Source organism: Ictalurus furcatus, chromosome 4 (assembly GCF_023375685.1).
Source record: "Ictalurus furcatus strain D&B chromosome 4, Billie_1.0, whole genome shotgun sequence".
Lineage (NCBI taxonomy): Eukaryota > Metazoa > Chordata > Actinopteri > Siluriformes > Ictaluridae > Ictalurus > Ictalurus furcatus.
Genome location: NC_071258.1, coordinates 31,523,308 through 31,546,672, shown reverse-complemented (window position 1 = coordinate 31,546,672; position 23,365 = coordinate 31,523,308). Strand labels below are relative to the sequence as shown.

At 40.1% G+C, this 23,365-nt stretch overlaps 1 protein-coding gene across 1 annotated transcript in view; it reads left to right on the top strand.

Annotated features, from left to right (window-relative positions):
* The window catches only part of LOC128607001 (thrombospondin type-1 domain-containing protein 4-like), a 52,750-nt gene that overhangs the window by 25,426 nt on the left and 3,959 nt on the right, over window positions 1–23,365 (top strand). Inside the window, exons 10-19 of the mRNA XM_053623602.1 lie at window positions 12,467–12,671; window positions 15,690–15,865; window positions 16,795–16,885; window positions 17,688–17,834; window positions 18,383–18,512; window positions 19,253–19,457; window positions 19,835–20,008; window positions 20,409–20,582; window positions 21,095–21,274; window positions 21,373–21,517. Of these exons, the coding sequence (XP_053479577.1) occupies window positions 12,467–12,671; window positions 15,690–15,865; window positions 16,795–16,885; window positions 17,688–17,834; window positions 18,383–18,512; window positions 19,253–19,457; window positions 19,835–20,008; window positions 20,409–20,582; window positions 21,095–21,274; window positions 21,373–21,517 (1,627 nt within the window). The remainder of the gene's footprint in view (window positions 1–12,466; window positions 12,672–15,689; window positions 15,866–16,794; window positions 16,886–17,687; window positions 17,835–18,382; window positions 18,513–19,252; window positions 19,458–19,834; window positions 20,009–20,408; window positions 20,583–21,094; window positions 21,275–21,372; window positions 21,518–23,365) is intronic.

Genomic DNA, 23,365 nt, shown 5'->3' with positions numbered 1-23,365 from the left:
ATGCTCTCGGCTTTAGCTCTCCTGCTGCTGCTCTGCCTTCACACACACGTGCTGCCCTGGCCGGCTCAGGTACGTTCATTACCAGTGCTCATCACAGATACACACCATGGAGATGTTTTGTAAATTGAGTACCTTCTGTCTGGAGTGTAGAAATGTCTGGGAAAATTTTTGCAATGCTAGTGTCCTCAGACCTGTGAATCTGATCCAATATAAAGTAAGAATTCTTATAAAGTAAGAATTAAAGTTTTGAATATAAAGCCATCGTGTGTAATTTTTCTCCTTGGAAGGCATGTGTTAATCATATATTCTGTAAAAATGTCCACATATCGTGGTTTATACCATCACCATAATAATATGCCATGTCTGCTTTTTTTATTATTATTTATTTATTTATTTATTTATTTTTAGCTTACCTCAAAAAATTCACATGGGTTAATATGGTCTAATACGGCAGTACATACGGTATATATGTAGTACGTATATACTGTAAGTACTACAATATAAACGGATTAAAAGTCTTCAGGAGTGCTTTTATAGGAAAATAATCAACAACGCAGTGGTGGGATTTTCTTTGAGCAGAAGTGTTTTATTCTTCTTATACCACAGATATTCACCAGTGTTTACCTTTTTTTTTTTTTTTTTTAAATAAATGAAGAACAGCACGTTAGTCCCTGTTATCGTTAAGTTAGTCCCTGTTATCTTTATGTTATAGCAGCAATAAACAGACGTTCACTCACTAGCGATTCTTTCTGCATTCTCTCAAAGTTAATCTAACAAAACAAAACAAAAATGCAGCCTAAGTATGGGAGGTTTCTCTGCAAAATCTCTACATCGATATAGATTTTAAGTCACTAGTGTGAAACCATTTCAGTTTTGTTGTTCATTACAGTCTATTGTTTCATCCTGTCTACTTTTCTAGCATCTTCACTAGCTACAGTAGCTATAAGCGTCACTGTAGTGTCACGGTCAGTCGCTGTTAAGCTTCTACTGCATTTGACAGAACTTGTAATTGGGAAATCAGAGCTTGGTTGTCTGGTTCCTGTCAAGGTTTCTTCCTCATGTTGTCTTAGGAAGCTTTCCTGGCTTGTTTAAGATTTAAGGATCTAAATCTACATCTGCATTTCTGTAATCGAATTGAATCGAACCTTCCTACTGTAGGAAAGTCGAGAAGGGTGTTTTCTTTTTATTTCCTAGCTGGAAGTTGGAAATTTCGAGTTCCAAGCTATAGTCGAATATAGCATGCAAATAATATAGCATACAAATTGTACCGCCTCTACGCTCAAGTTGAGGTAAGATTACGTAGATTAAGGATTGGTGGCAATGTAGAACCTCACCAGGATTTTGTAATCAACACGTTCACCCTTATTCAGTTATGAGATGGATTATTTTGATCAAAATCTGTGTACTTGTCGAAGTCTTGTGAAACGTATTCATTTACTGAATCCCAAAGATGTGGCCTATTGCGCAAAGCTCTTTCAGCTGCATCCTTCTCCTGACCTTGCCCTGTCTTTATTCTGGTTTGTGGTGTCAGTCAGCAAGATTCCCGTTAGCTGGCTTCAGAAATGGTTTGACCCTCCACGTTGTTAAACTGTCACTACAGCCCACACACTGACTGATGTACACCAAGCTGAGGGAGGGCCACCAAAATGCCATCTCATGGTTTTCTTTCTTTCTTTTTGTTGTTTTTAAAAAAACATTTTTAAAAACCCAAAAACTAAACCTCATAAAAAAATATAATGCTCTCTCTCTCTCACTCACTCACTCACTCAATCTGTCTATCTATCCATCTACCCATCTATAAATATATACGTATATATCATCAGCATAGGAGAGGAGGAAACAAAACTTTACAGAGAAGCTTGTATATTCTGAGAAACTTGCTACATAGAGATGACCTTTGAGCTTACGGCAGTTTGCTGTGTGGTTTGTGTCTGAGCTTTTGGGAAACCCAACGCCCATAGCACCAGTTGGATCAACACTGTTCTGGTTATTTTAGCCGATTTTACTAGCGCTGTGTGTTTATGCTGTGATGCTAACCTTGGCGTCATGCCTCAGAACGTGCTTACAAGGGATTGTTACAGCGCTCAGGTTCCCCGTGAGTGTGTGTGTGTGTGTCTGTGTGTATATATATATATATATATATACACACACACACACACACACGGGCATGCAATATTGATTTTCACACTTGTCCCTTGAGCACAGAGATTCTTCCAGATTCTCAGAATCTTTTGATGATATTTTGTACTGTAGATGATGAGATATTCAGTCTTCGCAATTTTACATTGAGGAACATTATTCTGAAATTGTTCCACAAATTGTAGACGCAGTTTTTCGCAGATTGGTGAACCTCTGCCCATCTTTCCTTCTGAAAGACTCTGCCTCTCTGAGATACTCTTTTTACACCCAATCATCTTACTGACCTGTTCCCAATTAACCTCCAGCTGTTTCTTTTTAGTAACACTTACTTTTCCAGCCGTTTGTTGCCCCTGTCCCAACTTTTTGGAGATGTGTTGCGGCCATCAAGTTCAAAATGACCTTATTTGTTTTCATAAAATGGTACATTTCCTCAGTTTAAACATTTTAATATGTTTTCTATGTTCTACTGGGAATTAACCCATATGTTATTCACAATAGAATCCTGCTACCATATAGGCCTCTCCTGCTGGAAAGAGGAGACTTCCTGACGTTAGTCCCCAGAAGCCTTATTAATCGGCATTGATATGGAACTCCGATTTACAGCTTTCCACTAGTGACTTATGTTTCTCCTGGCAGCGACATGTTTGGCCTACCGTTTTGGATATAACCCCACTGTGTTCTATTTCTTAAGTTACATAGAGTAATGTAAGAGAAGGTTTTCAGTTGGTGTGAACAGGGCTCCTGTGAGGAAAGAGCAGAGCCCCTGCCGTTAGCTTGTAAAGCTATACGTGGCTATAGTATAGAGATTCTCAAACTAGCATCCGGGGACCATGTGGGGTCTGTACAGCAAAGCCAGGGTCCATGATTTTTTATAATTTGTTACAGTGGTGGAAGTTACAACCCATGGTTATTATATGTATTATTGAGGACTTTCCAGGTGTGTAACACGATGGCACTATCTGAGTATGTTTAGTTTAAACCACTATTTCCAACAGAAACACTAGAAAACATTGGAGAAAAAAACAATCCAGTGGTAGAAATGTCAGCAGTGTCAGTATGTGTGTGAATTCTGGCTCTGACTGTTCCTCAACCTCACCTGCATCACTCCATTCATAATTGGTCTCAACTACAGATACGGTTTTTGTAATCCGGACTCGCAGTTGTTATTTTTGTTTGTACATTTTTCTGACATTTTCTGAGGAATTTAGTTTCTGAAAATATAAACCGACTAGTAGCCTAATTTTAACCACCGTGCATCATATCGTATTTTTGACCGCTCACTTGAATTGGATGGTTTTAACCCAAACTTACAAAAAAAAAAAGTCGTCCACCATTAAATAACATCAACTTGGACCAAGTTCAGGAATAAAATGATCTATGGATCCAATAAATAGCCAAACGTTATTGTTTCTTATTGCGATTCTTATTGACACTTATTGAGTCTAATATGTGAATCGTTTGATTACGTTTATAAAATAAACGTGTACTGAGAATGTCTGTGGCGTTCCCTGAATGCCGACAATTGAGAACCCCAGTAGAAGACGACGATACCTTTAGCTGTAACATGTCGCTGTGTCTGGGATGTCTTTCATTGTGAAGAACGGTATTCTGACACTCATTTGATATATGTACAATATGTTAAATTTTATATTGTAATATATGAGTTTCTTCCCAGTTTACAGTAATGCTGATTATTCAGTACCAGTGAAATGAACCGTAAGTGACCCAGAATTTAAATCTCAAGGTACAGATTAGTCCATTAATCCATGAAATATGTTTGTATCAGCTTAAATAATAAATGCCTACAAGCGAAAACATTGATGCTAGCAACAGATGTTAGCCGAGTGCAAACTGTATCAGAAACGGGTGCTGTCCAGTTCTTCACTAAGAGAACTGTAGTTGATTTCTACGTCCTCATGTGGAGACCACATGCTCTCTCCACACACACACACACACACACACACACACACAGTGTCATGTCATGACGTGACTCTTTTAAGTGCAGTGGGACAGGAGGATGTGCAAAGAATGCAGCAGCACGTGTGTATTTTTTTTATCGTCATTCTAACAATCTGGTATGTTCAATCTTTAGTGACTCTGAAATCAGATATTGTGTTTGGATGAACAAACGTCTGACATTTTTGATTACTGTTGCATTTTATGCTTATCCTGTTTTATCTTCAGTGACGGACGCGGCGCGTGTTCCTTTTCTCATTTGCCAAATGCATTCCTTCTCACGTTTCTTGAACATCGACCTCCTGAAGTTGCAGTGGCTCCTGTTCACCTCTCTGCTCTGTACGGACAAAATCTGCAGCATTGGCAGGAGATCATATGGGATGGGATGGAATAGCTGAGGTTTAGAGCTCCAGTCTGGGCCAAACCACACCGACTTCACCTCCCGGTGGAGTTTCCGAACCAGACTGGAGCAGTAACAGTGCTACTGCGATTCTCAGCAGAGTCCAGACAAGGGTTTGTGGAATAACAAGGAAAATCTGAAAGAATTGTGTTTGTTGTAGCTCACCTTCAAAGTGCCATCTGACAGGCCATGTAAAGAGTTATCACATGCTACCTTTGGCTTGCGTGCAAGCCAAACTTTCTTGTTGAAAGTGGTGTTTTTGGAACCCGTTACTGTAATTCCAAAGCAGTAATACTGCAAATGTTTGTGTTTCCATCTTCTAACACACCTGGCTCAACTCACTAAGTTTGATAATGTCTTGAGTATTGTGTCTAAGAGGGTGGAAAACATTGTACACTGATTAAAAACAGTAAAAGAAGCCCTATAATTTGGCAGTAAGAACTCAAAAATTATGGCTCTTGGCTACTGATACAAATCCCAGAACCCCCAAGTTGCCACTGTTAAACCTTTCGCCCTAAATTGCCCTAAGATTGTCTCAGTCGGTACGTTTATATGGACGACAATAATCCGATATGAACCCGATTAAGACGATACTCTGATTAAGAAACTAGCATGTAAACAGCAATTTTTAATTACCTTAATCCGATTAAAGTCGTACTCGAAGTAAACACAAATGGAATTAAGACGTGTGGAGTATTCCTGTTTCAGTCGCATTATCGTCGTGCGTTACAGACACGTACACACCTTAATCACACTATTAACGTCGTGTGAGAGTTTTCACCGCATTGCGTGACAGGACACGTACACACAACCGTTTGACGGCAAACAAGAGAGAACGGCTGCGTCCCAAACCGCGTACTTACCTGCTATATAGTAGGAAGTGAAATACATGTATCTCAGCTACTATATAGTAGGCAAGTACGCGGTTTGGGACACAACCCACGGCTTCAAGCAGTCGTCTATTTACACGTATAGCACGACGGATAATTAACTGCACTTGAAGCGTTCGTAAAAATTATAAATAAAAACACCCAGAACTGTATACGGTTCCATAACGAAGACCAACTGTATGTTGATGCGTGAAATTCTGGCGGGAATGTCGGACGGCGTGGCGCGGTGACGTAACGACGTGTGCCGTTAATCCATCTATGTTCATGAACATTATCTGTTTTTCTTGGGTTTTAATCTTCAGTCTTGATGGCCGTGTTAAGGTCCTTCCTACTATGGAATATTAGGAGGGAAGTTGTTAAAGATCTAAGGAAGGGTAATGAGGTAAGAAAAATGTAAGTACTGCTCAAGTCTTGACCCATCACTCAGTGTATTAGTCCTTAATTAAGGTCTGTGATCATGAGATACCCATATTTATCAGACTGATCCTTATATTCAACCCTTTTTAGTGAATAAACAGTGTGTTGCAGTACAGTAGTAGGACGTCTGTAAGGATGGTCACAGTCGGCCATCTGCAGCTGCAGTTCCTCTCCATGCACAGCTTATTACAGATGGAAGGAAACTGCAAAGTCAGCTGTTCTTTGATCGGTTAAATGCTTGTAATGAAACAAATATGGGACTGCACTCTCTTTTCTCTTTTATTCCTTCTCCAGTTGGGAGAATATCACAGAGTCATATCATTACCATCTTATATCAAGCTGTCATGGTATAAGTTCAGTTCGGTAATAAATGGTTGGCTGGAATGGTCTTGTGAGTGCATTTTTCAGCTTGAGTTCAGGTAATGAGAATATTGTATTTCCAGATGAGCTGATGCTGTTCTGGATCCATTACAGTTAGGACTGAAAGATCCCAAAATGTTTACTAACTGCTTCCCCCACTGCTATCACTCTTAATATGTGCAATCTTGCAGTCATTTATGTTTCTACCATGCTACGTCTGAATCAAATAGAGAGTAATTGTGTAGTTAGTTAGTTAGTTAGTTAGTTAGTTCTATTATTGCCATTATTTCGTGTCTATACATGCGCTGGAATTAAATGTTTGTGCCAGACTTAAAATTTAAGATACATAAACATGAAGAAAATCACAATTTATGCGTTTTAAGGTGTACACAAACCACATGATTTCTCAATCAAATAAGAGGTGTATAGGTTTTTTTATTATTATTACTTGTATTAAATGCAGTTGGTGTTTTTTATCATTTAGCTAATAAATAACAGAATGAATGGGCATAAATAAACCACATTTGCAGCACAGTGAATGAATCAAGGCAACTGGGTCTAAATTGTTAGGTCTGAATTGACAGTGTATGACAGTGAGTTTACTAGAAACACTACAAAATAAAATTAAAAAAAATTCCTGTACATTTTGTAAGGTATTTTTTTCATGGAATTTGGGAATTTTTACCACGGAATAGTTTTGGACCTCAATTCCACATGGACGTTCTCGCTGTGGTTGCCGGGACTACGGTTGCTGCGATGGCCTTGAGACTGCAATTACCACGTACGGTTTTACACTCGGGTCTCCTTTAGTGAACAGTGGACTAGTTCAACTAACAGACTTCATATTAAACCATAATGAACTTTCCTTTACTTTCACACTATCCGTTGTGACCCAGATGAGGACGGGTTCCCTTCTGAGTCTGGTTCCTCTCAACGTTTCTTCCTCATGTCATCTTAGGGAGTTTTTCCTCGCCACCGTCGCGGAATTCACACATTTTAAAATCTCTATCCTGTGTATATATATATATCTGTAAAGCTGCTTTGAGACAACGTCCACATATCAGTCTGTATTTCCCCAGTGCAGCTTCTGTAGCAGATCCTCTATTGTGGCCAATAACAAATTTGTTATAAATAAATTATTTAGCTGAAGGCAGCTCATCAGACCAGATGTTAGCAACAGGGCTAGAGACATTAGCTCTGAAAGGGGACGGCTAGCTGATGACATGGCTTGTTTAACAAAACGTCGCTCAGTGGGACATGGTGGCTTAGTGGTTAACACGTTTGCCTCGCCCCTCCGTGTTTGGGGGTTCGAATTCCGCATCCGCCCTGTGCCCCTTGCATGTCCTGTGTTTCAGGGGGTTTCCACTGCGTATTCTGGTTTCCTCCCCCAGTCCAAAGACATGTGTTGTTAGCATCTCTAAATTGTCTGTAGTGTGTGTGTGTGTGTGTGTGGGTGTGTGATTGTGACCTGGGATAGGCTCCAGACCCTGTGTAGGATAAGCAGTACAGAAAATGGATATATGAATGCCTGTGTAAAATTGTATGAATCACTGCATCAAATTATTTTATTTATGTCCATAAACGAGTCAGGAAACATTAAAAGGTAACCATTCAAATGTGGTGTTATCTGGAATTTTATGAATTTGTAATATTCACATGCTGAATAGTGTTTATCGTTGCATTTTTCCTATTCTTTTTCAGCCAGAAACCACAGGGCTGTTAGGTTTTACGTTCGATCCTGTGTCCGTGAGAGATCCAGAGAGATTGTGCTTACATATAGTTAGCGCAGATTGTCTTAAACTTGCTAAAGATGTTAGTTCTTTGCCTGATACTTTGACTAGCTCGTTAAACTGAAGCATTTTTATTTGCAGACAACTTGACCAGCCGGTTCAGATATTCCTTATGAGATCTTATGAGTAGAAAACATTCGATGTTTGATGGTTTGGCTGTCTTCATATGAGGCTTGGCCACCATGACTGACTGCACAAATAATTTTTTGTAATTCTAATCAAGAAGTATCTCCGATCATTGACCTTTCCTTGCTCGCATATCTAAACCATGAACTCGACCGCCCAGACACAACAAAGAGCTCGTACTCCAGTGAACCGATAGCGCCGTGCCAATCTGATATAAATTTGCACAACCTTTCTTATAGCTACACGTGTCGTAAAGTACGCCACATCTGAGAATCTCATTTTAATCTCGCACTGTAGCTGGTGCAGAAAAGTTCAGGATGTGGCTTTTCTGTAAAAGGCGTCTGGTACTTAGTACTTCAGAGAAGCAAGGAATTTAATTAAAGCAGAACATTTAATAACATTTTCACTCAGACGTCAAGTATGTCCATATAAACCAGACAAATCAGTTATAAGTGATTGGATTTTAATGTTTTACTGGTTCATCGGAGGACTTTTTCTTCTGGTTAATTAAAGCTACTGAGCTCTTTATAGAATTTATCCATGACTTATATGAGATGCAGGATGAATGGGCATAAATAAAGCATGCTTGCATTCAAAGGAATAAAATCAAGACTACAATTTTCCTTTCACCATCTGAGTTGAGTCTGATTTTTACAGTGGACATACAGACACCACTGCTATTTATTCCAGCACTAATGGTGAGGAATTCACGAGGGGAGGCAAGCTGCCCATGATCAGCGACCAGTCTAACCGTCTCCAGCTGAAAATGGATCTCAGGGAAGGTTTAAATCATTACTTTGGTTCATCGGTAGTTCTTCTGGAGCTTGACGGTGTACCACCACCCACTGAGAGCAGATCGTAGAGAGAGAAATGAAATGCTTTAAGGTCAAACGTGAGCTTCGGCCCTGGGGAGGCTCGGCAAAAGGAGAAACTATCAGAGCCTCTCTCAGGCTTTGTGCCATCGAGGCTTGTTTTTTTTACAAAAAGATGTCTCAATTTTTTGGTGGATTTAATAGAGAAGCCAAAAAAAAGTCTTCTTTTCACAAATGCTTAGCTATCTTGACCGGTCCGAAGGTGATTAATGTTCTATAATTTTATTTCTATAATAATTTTCTGTCACAGGTTAATATGAATGCATTCATTCTAATACATTATCTATATCTCTATAGTAACAGCTCTTTCGCACTTTCGTACGGTAGACGCTTCACATAAATTGAATAAGAATGCGTTGATATGGTCACGTTTTCTGTGACAAAAGGTTTATATAGTTTTGTTGTGCAACGACAACGATATTTAGCGTTCTGCTTAGCATTTATGGAAGTCTCCAGTGTCGGCGCTTGATTATTTAGTCAGAGGTCCATTTTAAATCATCTTGTCAGTTAGGGTTTATTTGTTGCTCTCGTCTCTCGCTTGTGTTTTATGACTGGAAATCATTGTCCAGGAGTGTTTCCAGCCATCAGAGTGTGGGTTTATGTGTTTTAAGCACCACTTAAAGAACATTAAGGCCTTTAAGACCTAATAACTCATGCAACAGATAAAAAAAAAATGTAACCGTTAACATTAAATCCCATTTGGGATTCATATTTGGGGTAAGGTGACGGTGGAACATCAGAGGTAGAGGTTCTGCACTAGTGATTAGAAGGTTAGCTCTCTTAAGCAACATCTTTAAGACTGAAGTTCTCAGCTTTGAGATGGAAAGTCATTCTGGATCATTTCTGGATTGTTGGTTTGAATAAAGTTCTCATTCCTGCAGTGAGTTTCAACGTGTCTCGGTGTCTCCTCGGCCTGTCAGTCTTCTATCGTTTCTCTGCTTCACGTTGCTCTTGGTTGCTTTGCTGGACTAAAACCACTACCACTATGTAGTTTTATTGTGAATTAAAATGTTTTTACAGTGTTGTTTTTATTGGGGTCTTTCAGATCTTCCTCTCTCTTCTATATGGATTCTTAGCATAAATGTGACGACGTTATTATTCCTGTAACTTCTTGTGTCTCGGTACATAGCGGAAGACCGTGTACTGTATATACTGTAAGTTTAGTGTCCTCACAATTCTTTGATGAGTATGTGTTTTGGGGTTTGTTTGTTTTTTTAGTTTTTGGGTGGTTTTACACTTGAGGTCTGTTTCGTCACAGCAAAGCTTCCAAAGTTGGTGGGAAAAAAATAATTTTACTGGTGCATATACACTGATCAGCCAAGTGAATAACATTGATTATCGCATTACAATGGCACCTGTGAAGGGGTGGGATATATTGGCAGCAAGTGAATAGTCAGTTCTTGAAGTTGATGAAGCAGGAAAATGGGCAAGCGTAAGGATATGAGTGACTGTGACAAGAGCCGTATTGTGATGGTTAGACGACTGGGTCAGAGCATCTCCAAAAGAACAGGTCTTGTGGGATGTTCCCGGTATGCAGTGGTTAGTACCTACCAAAAGTCCAAGGTCCAAGGAAGGACAACCGGTGAACCAGTGACAGGGACATGGGCGCCCAAGGCTCACTGGTGTGCGTGGGGGGCGAAGGCTCGCCCGTCTGGTCCGATCCCACAGAAGAGCTACTGTAGCACAAATTGCTGAAAAAGTGAATGCTGGCTATAATAGAAAGGTGTCAGAACGCACAGTGCATCACAGCTTGCTGCGTATGGAGCTGCGTAGCCGCAGACCGGTCAGAGCGCCCATGCTGACCCCGTGTACACCACCGAAAACTCCTACAATGCGCACGTGAGTATCAGAACTGGACCATGGTGCAATGGAAGAAGGTGAACTGGTCTGATGAATCACTTTTTCTTTTACATCATGTGGACAGTCGGGTGCGTGTGTGTCACTTACCTGGGGAAGAGATTGCACCAGGATGCACTATGGGAAGAAGGCAAGCCGGCGGAGGAAGTGTGATGCTCTGGGCGATGTTCTGCTGGGAAACCTTCAGTCCTGGCATTCATGTGGATGTTACTTTGACTCGTCCCACCTACCTAAACACTGCTGCAGACCAAATACACCCCTTCATCTCAACGGTATTCCCTAATAGCACTGGCCTCTCTTAGCAGGATAATGCTCCCTGACAAACTGCAATAATTATTCAGGAACGGTTTGTGGAACATGACAAAGAGTTCAAAGTGTCGACTCGGCCTCCAAATTCCCCCGATCTCAATCCGACCGAGCGTCTGTGGGACGTGCCGGACAAACAAGTCCGATCCATGGAGGCTCCACCTCGCAACATACAGGACTTAAAGTATCTGATGCTAACACCTTCAGAGGTCTTGTGGAGCCCGTGCCTTGACTCGTCAGAGCTGTTTTGGTGGCACAAGGGGGACCTACCCATTATTAGGCAGGTGGTTTTAATGTTATGGCTCATCTGTGTATCTAAAGTCCAATTTGAACTGTATCTGCATATAGTAAAGCCAAACAAGCAGCTCAAATTCTCTTGATTTTCTGATTTTCCTCATCACCAGAGCTTTATTTTCTCCATTATCTGCATTACTGATAAATAAATCTAAAGTTAGATAGAAGGCTAAAATAGTTAGTTAGCTAATAGAAGTGCTTTCTGTCTGTCTTTCTGTCTGTCTGTAATTCTGTTTGTCTTTCTATATACATTGTTAAAGAATTAAAACTGACTGTTTTTGTACTTCTGAGTAAAACCTTTCAAGGCTTTGTGCAGAACCGTACAACAAAAGGGTTTCTATTCAGGGTAGGGTGCTTTTAATAAGCAAAGAACTGTAAACTATTTTTTTTTTTTTTTTTAACTCTCGAGGAAATATTTTAAAGGATATTTTGATACAGGACATCCGTACTATATTTAATATCGAAATTTTTTTTTCTACCTAGCGATGACTACAATCCAATACCCAGGATCTGCATCGATCTGATACCAGTTAAAAGATTGTGTATCGGACATCAGAGAAAAAAAAAAAAATGCATGAATTCAAACCAATCCTGAAATCCTTTGCAATGCAAGCGATTCTGTGTGGAAGAGTTTAACTGAATAAATCAAAGCGGTTGTTTTGTAAGTCGTGTTTTTAGCTATGTATTTTTAAGTGCTTCGGTTAAAAAAGATCATTTTAAAGACTTGTAGTATTTTAAAGAAAAATATATCAAGATGGATATTTTTATCGGCTGATAGTGAAGCGTTCATTGTCAGTATCGGTATTGGGGGGGGGACCATTGTATTTCTACGTAGTGCCATCTCTAATTCTATCATATGAATTTTTATAGACTATGACCAGTCAGAGTAACTGTGATTCTTTTACGCTCTTGAAATCTTTAAACATCTTTTCCCCACATCAAGCACAGCAAAAGGACTTTCACCATGTGGTGAGAAAATCAGTGGCAGATGCCTCATATGAAACACTCTTTCTGTCTGTTTTTTTTTTTTTTTTTTTTTTTTTTGCTTGTGTCTGACAGAGTCCAGGTTGTGATGAGTTTTTGGGTTCAGACAAGGTGCTGGATAAATGTGGTGTGTGCGGCGGGGACAACACAGCGTGTCGGCTGGTTTCTGGACTGTTCCAGCACAGCCTGTCCAAAGTCGGCTACCACAAGATCGTAGAGATCCCACAGGGAGCCACCAAAATCAACATCACTGAGATGGTCAAGAGCCAAAATTACCTCGGTGAGTGGAGGTTTACACACACACACACACACGCAGAACCTAATTCTCCACATTCAGGTGTAAAGAAAACAGAAACAGCACTTCTGATATAAATTAGCTCGATACAAACTTCTTCAATAATGATAATAGTAATATAAATTAATATTAATATGCAACGTTTTATTATTTTGAACATCTCCGCGCCATACTTAGAAAACATTAAGCAACGCATGTATGTACAGTATGATAAACTGCACTAATCAGTACTAATGACATACAGCAGAAGCCTGTTATAATTAACTGTAAATCGATGAAAATAACTACAAATACTGAGTGCATGTGGTGGAATTTTTCCATTAAAATAAAACTGTGAGCACGTGAAAGAATCTGTGGTTATTTCTCGAACGAGTTCACAAAAATCTTTCGTTCTCACTAAAAGTCAGATCGTTTCACTCGGAGTAAAAAAAAAAAATCTGTTTCTGAGATTATAATGGCAGTATGTGTGTGTTTGAGAGAGAGAGACAAAGAGGTCGAGAGTCTCCTGCTATATGAGGAGTGACTGGAGGAATGTCAGTGCTTTATTGTTGGAGACATTGCTTTAATGAGAGCCACGTCGAGCCCCAGCAGTGTGTCTGGCTCACGGCAGACACGACCGTGTGTTCGCTCTCCTTCCTCTCCTGCCTTAGGGGTCATGGACATAAACAAGCTTTCATTAGTGTCCCCTTTCCCCACCGTGAGTTCAGCAGCCACTTCAATTACACAGAAGAATTTTCCAGTAAAATTGGGCCACTGTTAAGGCGACGGTGTCAAAGACGGTCAAAAAACGCAGATGCTGCTGTGGTGGAGTCTCGATCCAAACAGACAATGCAGAAACTTTTCAGAAGTTCAGATCGAATCCGATTCCCCTGGAAGACAGAGAAGTAAAGTCTGCCGGATCAGCGGTTTCGCTCAAAGGTGATGTCTAACCAAGGTTGGACACTTCTGGAGAATTTTCCCTGGAAAGCTGCATTGCTCTGAAGGCCTTCTGTTGACTGAATTCATTTGTAAGTTATGTCTCTGCCGATTTTGCTACATCGTAAAGTTATATGGTCAATACTAGATAACTGGAAACCTAAATACTCGCCGTGTGTCAGAACAAATTACTGAAAAGATCACCGAGACGCCATTGCGACGCTTCGGAGTCAGATCCAAAAGAACAGACGCTGCTGCTCTAAAATGTCAAATATACATACAGTATCTCACAAAAGTGAGTACACCCCTCACATTTTTGTAAATATTTGATTATATCTTTTCATATGACAGCACTGAAGAAATGACACTTTGCTACAATGTAAAGTAGTGAGTGTACAGCTTGTGTAACAGTGTAAATTTGCTGTCCCCTCAAAATAACTCAACACACAGCCATTAATGTCTAAACCGCTGGCAACAAAAGTGAGTACACCCCTAAGTGAAAATGTCCAAATTGGGCCCAAAGTGTCAATATTTTGTGTGGCCAGCATTATTTTCCAGCACTGCCTTAACCCTCTTGGGCATGGAGTTCACCAGAGCTTCACAGGTTGGCACTGGAGTCCTCTTCCACTCCTCCATGACGACATCACGGAGCTGGTGGATGTTAGAGACCTTGTGCTCCTCCACCTTCCATTTGAGGATGCCCCACAGATGCTCAATAGGGTTTAGGTCTGGAGACATGCTTGGCCAGTCCATCACCTTCACCCTCAGCTTCTTTAGTGTGTTTGGGGTCGTTATCATGCTGGAATACTGCCCTGCGGAACAGTCTCCGAAGGGAGGGGATCATGCTCTGTTTCAGTATGTCACAGTACATGTTGGCATTCATGGTTCCCTCAATGAACTGTAGCTCCCCAGTGCCGGCAGCACTTATGCAGCCCCAGACCATGACACTCCCACCACCATGCTTGACTGTAAGCAAGACACACTTGTCTTTGTACTCCTCACCTGGTTGCCGCCACACACGCTTGACACCATCTGAACCAAATAAGTTTATCTTGGTCTCATCAGACCACAGGACATGGTTCCAGTAATCCATGTCCTTAGTCTGCTTGTCTTCAGCAAACTGTTTGCAGGCTTTCTTGTACATCATCTTTAGAAGAGGCTTCCTTCTGGGACGACAGCCATGCAGACCAATTTGATGCAGTGTGCGGCGTATGGTCTGAGCACTGACAGGCTGACCCCCCACCCCTTCAACCTCTGCAGCAATGCTGGCAGCACTCATACGTCTATTTCCCAAAGACAACCTCTGGATATGACGCTGAGCACGTGCACTCAACTTCTTTGTTTGACCATGGCGAGGCCTGTTCTGAGTGGAACCTGTCCTGTTAAACCGCTGTATGCTCTTGCCCACCATGTTGCAGCTCGTGTCAGGGTCTTGGCAATCTTCTTACAGCCTAGGCCATCTTTATGTAGAGCAACAATTCTTTTTTTCAGATCCTCAGAGAGTTCTTTGCCATGAGGTGCCATGTTGAACCTCCAGTGACCAGTATGAGGGAGTGTGAGAGCGATGACACCAAATTTAACACACCTGCTCCCCATTCACACCTGAGACCTTGTAACACTAACAAGTCACATGACACCGGGGAGGGAAAATGGCTAATTGGACCCAATTTGGACATTTTCACTTAGAGGTGTACTCACTTTTGTTGCCAGCGGTTTAGACATTAATGGCTGTGTGTTGTGTTATTTTGAGGGGACAGCAAATTTACACTGTTACACAAGCTGTACACTCACTACTTTACATTGTAGCAAAGTGTCATTTCTTCAGTGTTGTCGCATGAAAAGATATCATCAAATATTTACAAAAATGTGAGGGGTGTACTCACTTTTGTGAGATACTGTACACACATTCATACAGTAATATCATTCAATTCCTGCGTCACAGAAAGAACTGAGACCGCTAGATGATGTGCTAGTGTCAAATTTCACAAAGTCACCATAATTAGTTGTGAGGAAACAAACCAGTACACCCACTCCAACAGCTCGCCACAAGCTTCCAGTTTTAGCGTGTCATTTATGTTTTCCTGGCAGCTTTGCGGAGTCGCTCTGGACGTTCCATCATTAACGGAAACTGGGCCATCGACCGACCTGGAAAGTACGAAGGAGGAGGGACGATGTTCACTTACAGACGGCCCAATGAGATCAGCAGCACTGCCGGAGAGTCCTTTCTAGCAGAAGGGCCGACCGATGAGATCCTGGACGTCTATGTGAGTGACATTCGCAGACCAATCTTTATGGGATGTATTCAGACTTGATTGACGTGCACAGCCTCACACAGTTTAATGACCTCGCTTTAGTATCGCAAAACTTCATTCATTTGTGTGGACCATTTTGTTAAAATAAACTAAATTTGCAGTGTCCTGTGATGATTACATCTAGAACTATTCATGCAGCAATATCCAGTATTGTCAATATATTAGCTTTAGATTAGATTTTTCATCTTTTTTTAAATTTTTTTAATTGAAACGTCCACATTTTCAATCGCTGATTTTTTTTCCCCCGGGTTAAGTGAAACCTTAAGAAACCTTTATTTGTTACGTATACATTAAAGTACCGCGGAATTCTTCTCTTCTTAGAAAGAGATGATACGGCACCAATAGTGGCAAATTGGCAATGTTTGGGCTTCAACCTCTGACCTTCTGAACAGTAACCCAGCATCTTAACCACTGCTTAAAGTGGTGTAAAGGCTGTGGTTGACGCACTAGTGAACACACTGGCACCCTTGAATGCATTTTAGTACTCTGAATGGGACGTCTTAACCGTAATCATAACCCGACTCTGAATACGAGGAACTTTCCCAGAGTATAAGGCCCTGTAGGAGTCATGTGCTGTTTGCTGCTGTGGTGAGGGATACAGTAGCAGTATGAAAGGGGAAAAAGGTGCTGGCTTTTGTTTTACCAAACGTGGGTATAGTTTGTGAATGGTGAAGTGTGCTTGATCTGAGTGTCAACTCGGGACACTTTAGATATGTACTGGATTTCGGTACCACATATAAAAGTGGCCCAAGTTGGAATTTAAAATTGATTGACCAATTATTCTAGTTAAACCTTCACTGTCATAGTACAGTCTTCTACATTGCTTGGCTCAGAAGCACTCGTTTTATAGTGTCTCCTCTCTTCTCGGTTTTGTCATTCAGATGATCTACCAGCAGCCCAATCCTAGAGTGCACTACGAGTACATCCTTCCTTCTGAGAACTCCGTCAGCGTGGCTACTGACACGGAGGAGGGTGAGCTGATCTGATCGTCACGCTTCATAACAACAACTAACATTCTAGTGTAGCACTGCACACTATAACACTTTATGGATGTGCTGTACTTAAATTAATGGTTCGCTGTGGGGGGAAAATAATCAATAAATCAAGGCATTTCTTTAATTTTTCACTGGAACTCAGGGTTGAGTGAATGCTGAGATGCAGTTAAAATGCACATTTTTTTTTTTTTTTTTTCATAATCTGTAAGAGATGACTCGGGGATACGATGTTAAATGGATTCACACGCTCGTGCAAAAATAATACTGTTATTCGATAATGTTTTTGAAATATTTTACTGATTATAATTTCGATGTAAAGTGTAGTTTAAGTGCTGCTGTAATTTATATATTTAAACTGTTCACGTTAGTTGTTGTGACGTTCACTTTACCTGCGTTTAAGATGTCTTCTAGTATTACATTACGTACAGATTTGTAAATGTAATACCAGTGGGACACACATAGCACCTCAGTCGTGGGATCACCCATGTGGTGCCTTCTAGCTTCAGTGTAAAACTAAATAAGCAAAAAAACTTGGACACTAAACATGTCTTTACCTAAATTTGATTTGATCCCCAAATGCCTCTTAAACTAACGTTAAACTAACATTAAACTAACATTAATCAACAGACATTTTATCCTTTCCAAATCCCATACTTATATATAACTCAATCCCCAACCCTGCATCGAACATTAACCCTGAATGTAACATGGAACCTTCCGGTAGGTAGTTTGTTAGTAATCTGAAGGTCATTTGTACATCAGGACCCTGTTTTCTGTAGGTAACACAGTGACCGATGGGGTGGAATATGATCAGTATGGCAGAAGGCCATCTCACGTACCTGAAAACCAGGTACCGCCTCGTAGGCACAGAGAACACAACTGGAAACTCACGGGCACGACTGACTGCAGCGTCTCCTGTGGCAGAGGTCAGAACCAAATACTTTGCATGCGATTCACAGATTTTAAAGCTGAATTTATATAAAATTTGCATAGTTTTACTACTGGTATCTATAATTTCCATTCTTGTAAATGCCATTTTGTCCCAAGTGACAACTTTTGCAAAATGATGGTCCTAAATGAGCCTATATACTGTAGAAAGCTTCATAAACTAGATTTGCTGGGGTTTCTTTCTTATTTTTTTTATTTTTACTGTGAATGCATTTTTATACGATAGATTTATACGATAGTATATGACATAGGCCTAGTTATACAGTATTCCTGTTGTTATTCTTATTGTTGTACCATTATAGATGATAAAATCACAAGTTTTAATTCTGACAGATCTTGACAGATTGGTGAAAACATGGCTATGAAATTTCTAGACAGACGAAAATGAGAAGACATCTACATTGTTTATTAGTTGTTATTAGTTATATATACTGAGATGGCACTTTATTAGGTATATACAGATAGTAGAAGCTAGTAAGAGTGTGTGTGGGTGTGTGTGTGTGTGTGTGTGTGTGTGTGTGTGTAGGAATCAGGCATACTGTGTTTGGCTGTGTGCATCGAGTCACTCACGAGCGTGTGTCTGACAGTCACTGTGACAGCGCTACTAAACCCAGCACACAGGAGGAGCCCTGCAATGTCCAGCCATGTCCCGCATTGTGAGAACACACACACACACACACACACACACACACAGATATACATATATACAGTACAGACCATTCCCATAAGGCATCTCTTACCGAATTATACAGTAGAGACCAAAACCAGGACTACTGAGATGTTCTTATTTATACCACAGCGCTGTTGTACTCTCGATTCTGATTGGTCAGAGCGTGTTCACTGTCAGTAGTTCTGGCTGTAAGACAAATCGTAGGTTTATATTAGTGCACATGTTCCAATACATCATAAAACAACTTGGGACTTCTACAACAGACGCTTTACATAAACGGATTAAAAACCGTGTGTAATTGTTGATATGGTGACGCTTTCGTTAAGGAGACGTTTATGCAGCATTTATGGAAGGAGTCTCCAGTGTCGGCGCTTTGTAAAAGTCAGAAGTAAAGCTCCATCTTTAAGACGGATAACATGAACTAGCTTGTTTTGTGGACAATTAACATTCAGTGTAACTATAAATGGATCAAATGTGGTGTTCTTTAATAAATTTAAAAAGAACTGTATTTTTGGCTCCATAATTGCTGTGGAGTAAGAGGAATAAAACGCTTCAGCCTCTGCTATTATTGGAAAACAATCAACTATTGGGTGGTAATGCGAACTCCATTTTTCCACCCTGTTGTTGATTATTTTCCTATAACAGCATGAAGGAGTGTTTCATTCCTTACAGAACTAAGCTGTAACGAATAGCTTGACTATGCTGGATGATTCTGTGTTCGAGCAGCTGGGATATCGGTGTGTGGTCCGAGTGCAGTAAGACGTGCGGCCTCGGCATGCAGCACCGACAGATCCTGTGCCGACAGTTTTACATCAACCGCACCCTCACCGTGCCCGCCAAGCGCTGCGAACACCTGGAGCGGCCCGAGAGCAGCAGCACCTGTCAGCTGAAGATCTGCAGCGAGTGGCAGATTCGCTCTGAGTGGACTTCTGTGAGTGACAGCTGCTCATCACACCACAGTCTTCACTCAGGAGTCCATGGGATTATGGGATGTCAGTTAAAAAAAAAAAAAAAACTGGATTCCCAAAAGCTACTCAGTTAAACAATGTCGCATGGTGTTACAGTGTATCCCTCTTAGTGAGTCTGTCTTTTTAGGGTTTTTTGTGTGAAAACACATTTGCGTGTGTTTGTGCACTTACACTTGTAAGTAAGAACAGAACACAAAATCTCAAGAAAATCTCTGAAATGTTGGCTGATCTTTTTGTCCAGGGCACAAACACAATGTGCTACGTTTGAATCTTTGCTAGAAGAAGATAATGATCATATACTTGTGCACTTACACTTGTATGCGTGTGTGTGTGGTGTCAGTGCTCCATGCCTTGCGGTGTAGGTCAGAGAACACGTGAGGTGCACTGCGTCAGTAACGTGGGTGATATTGTAGAGGATGAGGAGTGCAACATGAATCTTCGTCCCCGTGACATTGAGAACTGTGACATGGGGCCGTGTGCTAAGAGCTGGTTCTACACAGACTGGGGTGAGCAGGTAAAAACAGTAACACATCATACCTACGATAATGATGGGAATGTTTTTATATCATGTTGAGGACCAAATCTTCTAACAGTGATGGGATTATTTGAGTTTCGATCTTGTGGGGACATTTGTTGGGATCCCCTTCCCCCCCCCAACACCACCACCACCTTTTATTTCTTTATTTAAAAAAGAAAAAGAAAAAAATTACAAAACACGTAGCCATTATTTAGAAAATTAAAAGATCCAGAAGGTTTTCTTTTGGCCATTGAGGATAAGGTTAGTATTAGATTTAGGTGTAGCATAGCATTAATAAGCTGCATTAATAATTTTGTCAATGGAAGATCCCCGAAAGTATAGTAAGACAGCCGTGTGTGTGTGTGTGTGTGTGTGTGTGTGTGTGTGTGTGTGTCAGTGCTCTGCAGAGTGTGGCTTTGGCGTGCGAAGTCGCAGCATTGTGTGTCTCTCTAACCTGGTAAGCAGTGTGCCTCTGGAAGGCTGTGGTACGGAGCGCCCCCCTCAGGCTCAGCCGTGTAACAACGGGCCGTGTGAGAGCCGCACTGAGTGGTTCGCTGGGCCCTGGGGTCAGGTGGGTACACACACACCACCACCAACTCTACCACCAACACCTTTAACATGTTTTAACATTATGCACATACACAGCAATATGGTCTGAGTAAATATCTACCGTCATATGCAAGAAGCTGGTATAAATGGGCTAGCAAGGACAAAATACAAAAAAATAAGGTCCAATTTCTGACATCCACATCAGCTTGCTGTTAATAAATGGCTTGATGTGTATAAATGTTTATTACTAATATATAATAAGAAAATTAAAAAAAACACTGCCTCTGAAATGGACTCTTTTTTTTTTTTGAAGCAAATTTAATAACCAGTTTTGTTTTTTGGGGTGGAAAATACTGTAACGTATTTAACTATCCGATTAAACCATATTTTACTCGTCTCACATTCAGTACAACATACTGAATTGTAAACCTAAATAAAAATATCTCTATAGAAATATTAGAAACTAACCTACCCTCACTAAAGTAGTTGGATGGATGATTGGATGTTAATGGATGGTGTGCACGGGGTTCTCAGTGCTCGGCGGAGTGTGGAACAGGCAGCCAGCAGAGGACGGTGGTGTGTATGATGAAGTCTGATGACAGCTATACAGTGATGCCACCCTACGAATGTTCTTCTCTGGACAAACCACTCAGCCAACAGAGTTGCACTGTGAAGGCCTGTGGAGCCAAGTGGTACTACACTGACTGGAGTGCAGTGAGTAGAGTGCACACACATACACACACACACACACAGAGAAACCCACTTTCCTCACTGACCTGAGCTACTGTGTGTGTGTGTGTGTGTGTGTGTAGTGTTCAAAGACGTGTGAGGGGGGATTTCGTGTGCGAGAAGTGCGCTGTCTCTCTGACGATATGATGCCAAGCGAGGGATGTGAAGAACAGCAGAAACCGGAGGACAAAGAGGAGTGCAACCTCGATCCCTGTGTTCCACAGATCGGTGAGCTGATATATAACTATACTCTACTATACTATACTGCATAACTATACATACATTAATATACAGACCTACACTTTCAACGGTGCAAAAATATATTGCCATTTATACTCGCAACTATACAAATATATACTCACAGCAATACTCTCAACTATACAAATATATACACGCAGCTCTTCTCTCAACTATACAAATATATACACACAGCTATTCTCTCAACTATACAAATATATACTCGCAGCAATACTCTCAACTATACAAATATATACTCACAGCAATACTCTCAACTATACAAATATATACACGCAGCTATTCTCTCAACTATACAAATATATACACGCAGCTATTCTCTCAACTATACAAATATATACTCACAGCAATACTCTCAACTATACAAATATATACACGCAGCTATTCTCTCAACTATACAAATATATACACACAGCTATTCTCTTAACTATACAAATATATACTCACAGCTATTCTCTCAACTATACAAATATATACTCACAGCAATACTCTCAACTATACAAATATATACACGCAGCTATTCTCTCAACTATACAAATATATACACACAGCTATTCTCTTAACTATACAAATATATACTCACAGCTATTCTCTCAACTATACAAATATATACTCACAGCAATACTCTCAACTATACAAATATATACACGCAGCTATTCTCTCAACTATACAAATATATACACACAGCTATTCTCTTAACTATACAAATATATACTCACAGCTATTCTCTCAACTATACAAATATATACTCGCAGCAATACTCAACTATGCAAATATATACTCACAGCAATACTCTCAACTATACAAATATATACACGCAGCTATTCTCTCAACTATACAAATATATACTCACAGCTATTCTCTCAACTATACAAATATATACTCGCAGCAATACTCTCAACTATACAAATATATACTCGCAGCAATACTCTCAACTATACAAATATATACTCGCAGCAATACTCTCAACTATACAAATATATACTCGCAGCTATTCCCTCAACTATACAGATATATACACACAGCTGTTCTCTCAACTATACAAATATATACACACAGCTATTCTCTCAACTATACAAATATATACTCACAGCTATTCTCTCAACTATACAAATATATACTCACAGCAATACTCTCAACTATACAAATATATACACGCAGCTATTCTCTCAACTATACAAATATATACTCACAGCTATTCTCTCAACTATACAAATATATACACACGGCTATTCTCTTAACTATACAAATATATACTCACAGCTATTCTCTCAACTATACAAATATATACACACAGCTATTCTCTCAACTATACAAATATATACTCACAGCTATTCTCTCAACTATACAAATATATACTCACAGCTATTCTCTCAACTATACAAATATATACTCGCAGCAATACTCTCAACTATACAAATATATACTCACAGCTATTCTCTCAACTATACAAATATATACTCACAGCTATTCTCTCAACTATACAAATATATACTCACAGCTATTCTCTCAACTATACAAATATATACTCACAGCTATTCTCTCAACTATACAAATATATACTCACAGCTATTCTCTCAACTATACAAATATATACTCACAGCTATTCTCTCAACTATACAAATATATACTCACAGCTATTCTCTCAACTATACAAATATATACTCACAGCAATACTCTCAACTATACAAATATATACACGCAGCTATTCTCTCAACTATACAAATATATACTCACAGCTATTCTCTCAACTATACAAATATATACTCACAGCTATTCTCTCAACTATACAAATATATACTCACAGCTATTCTCTCAACT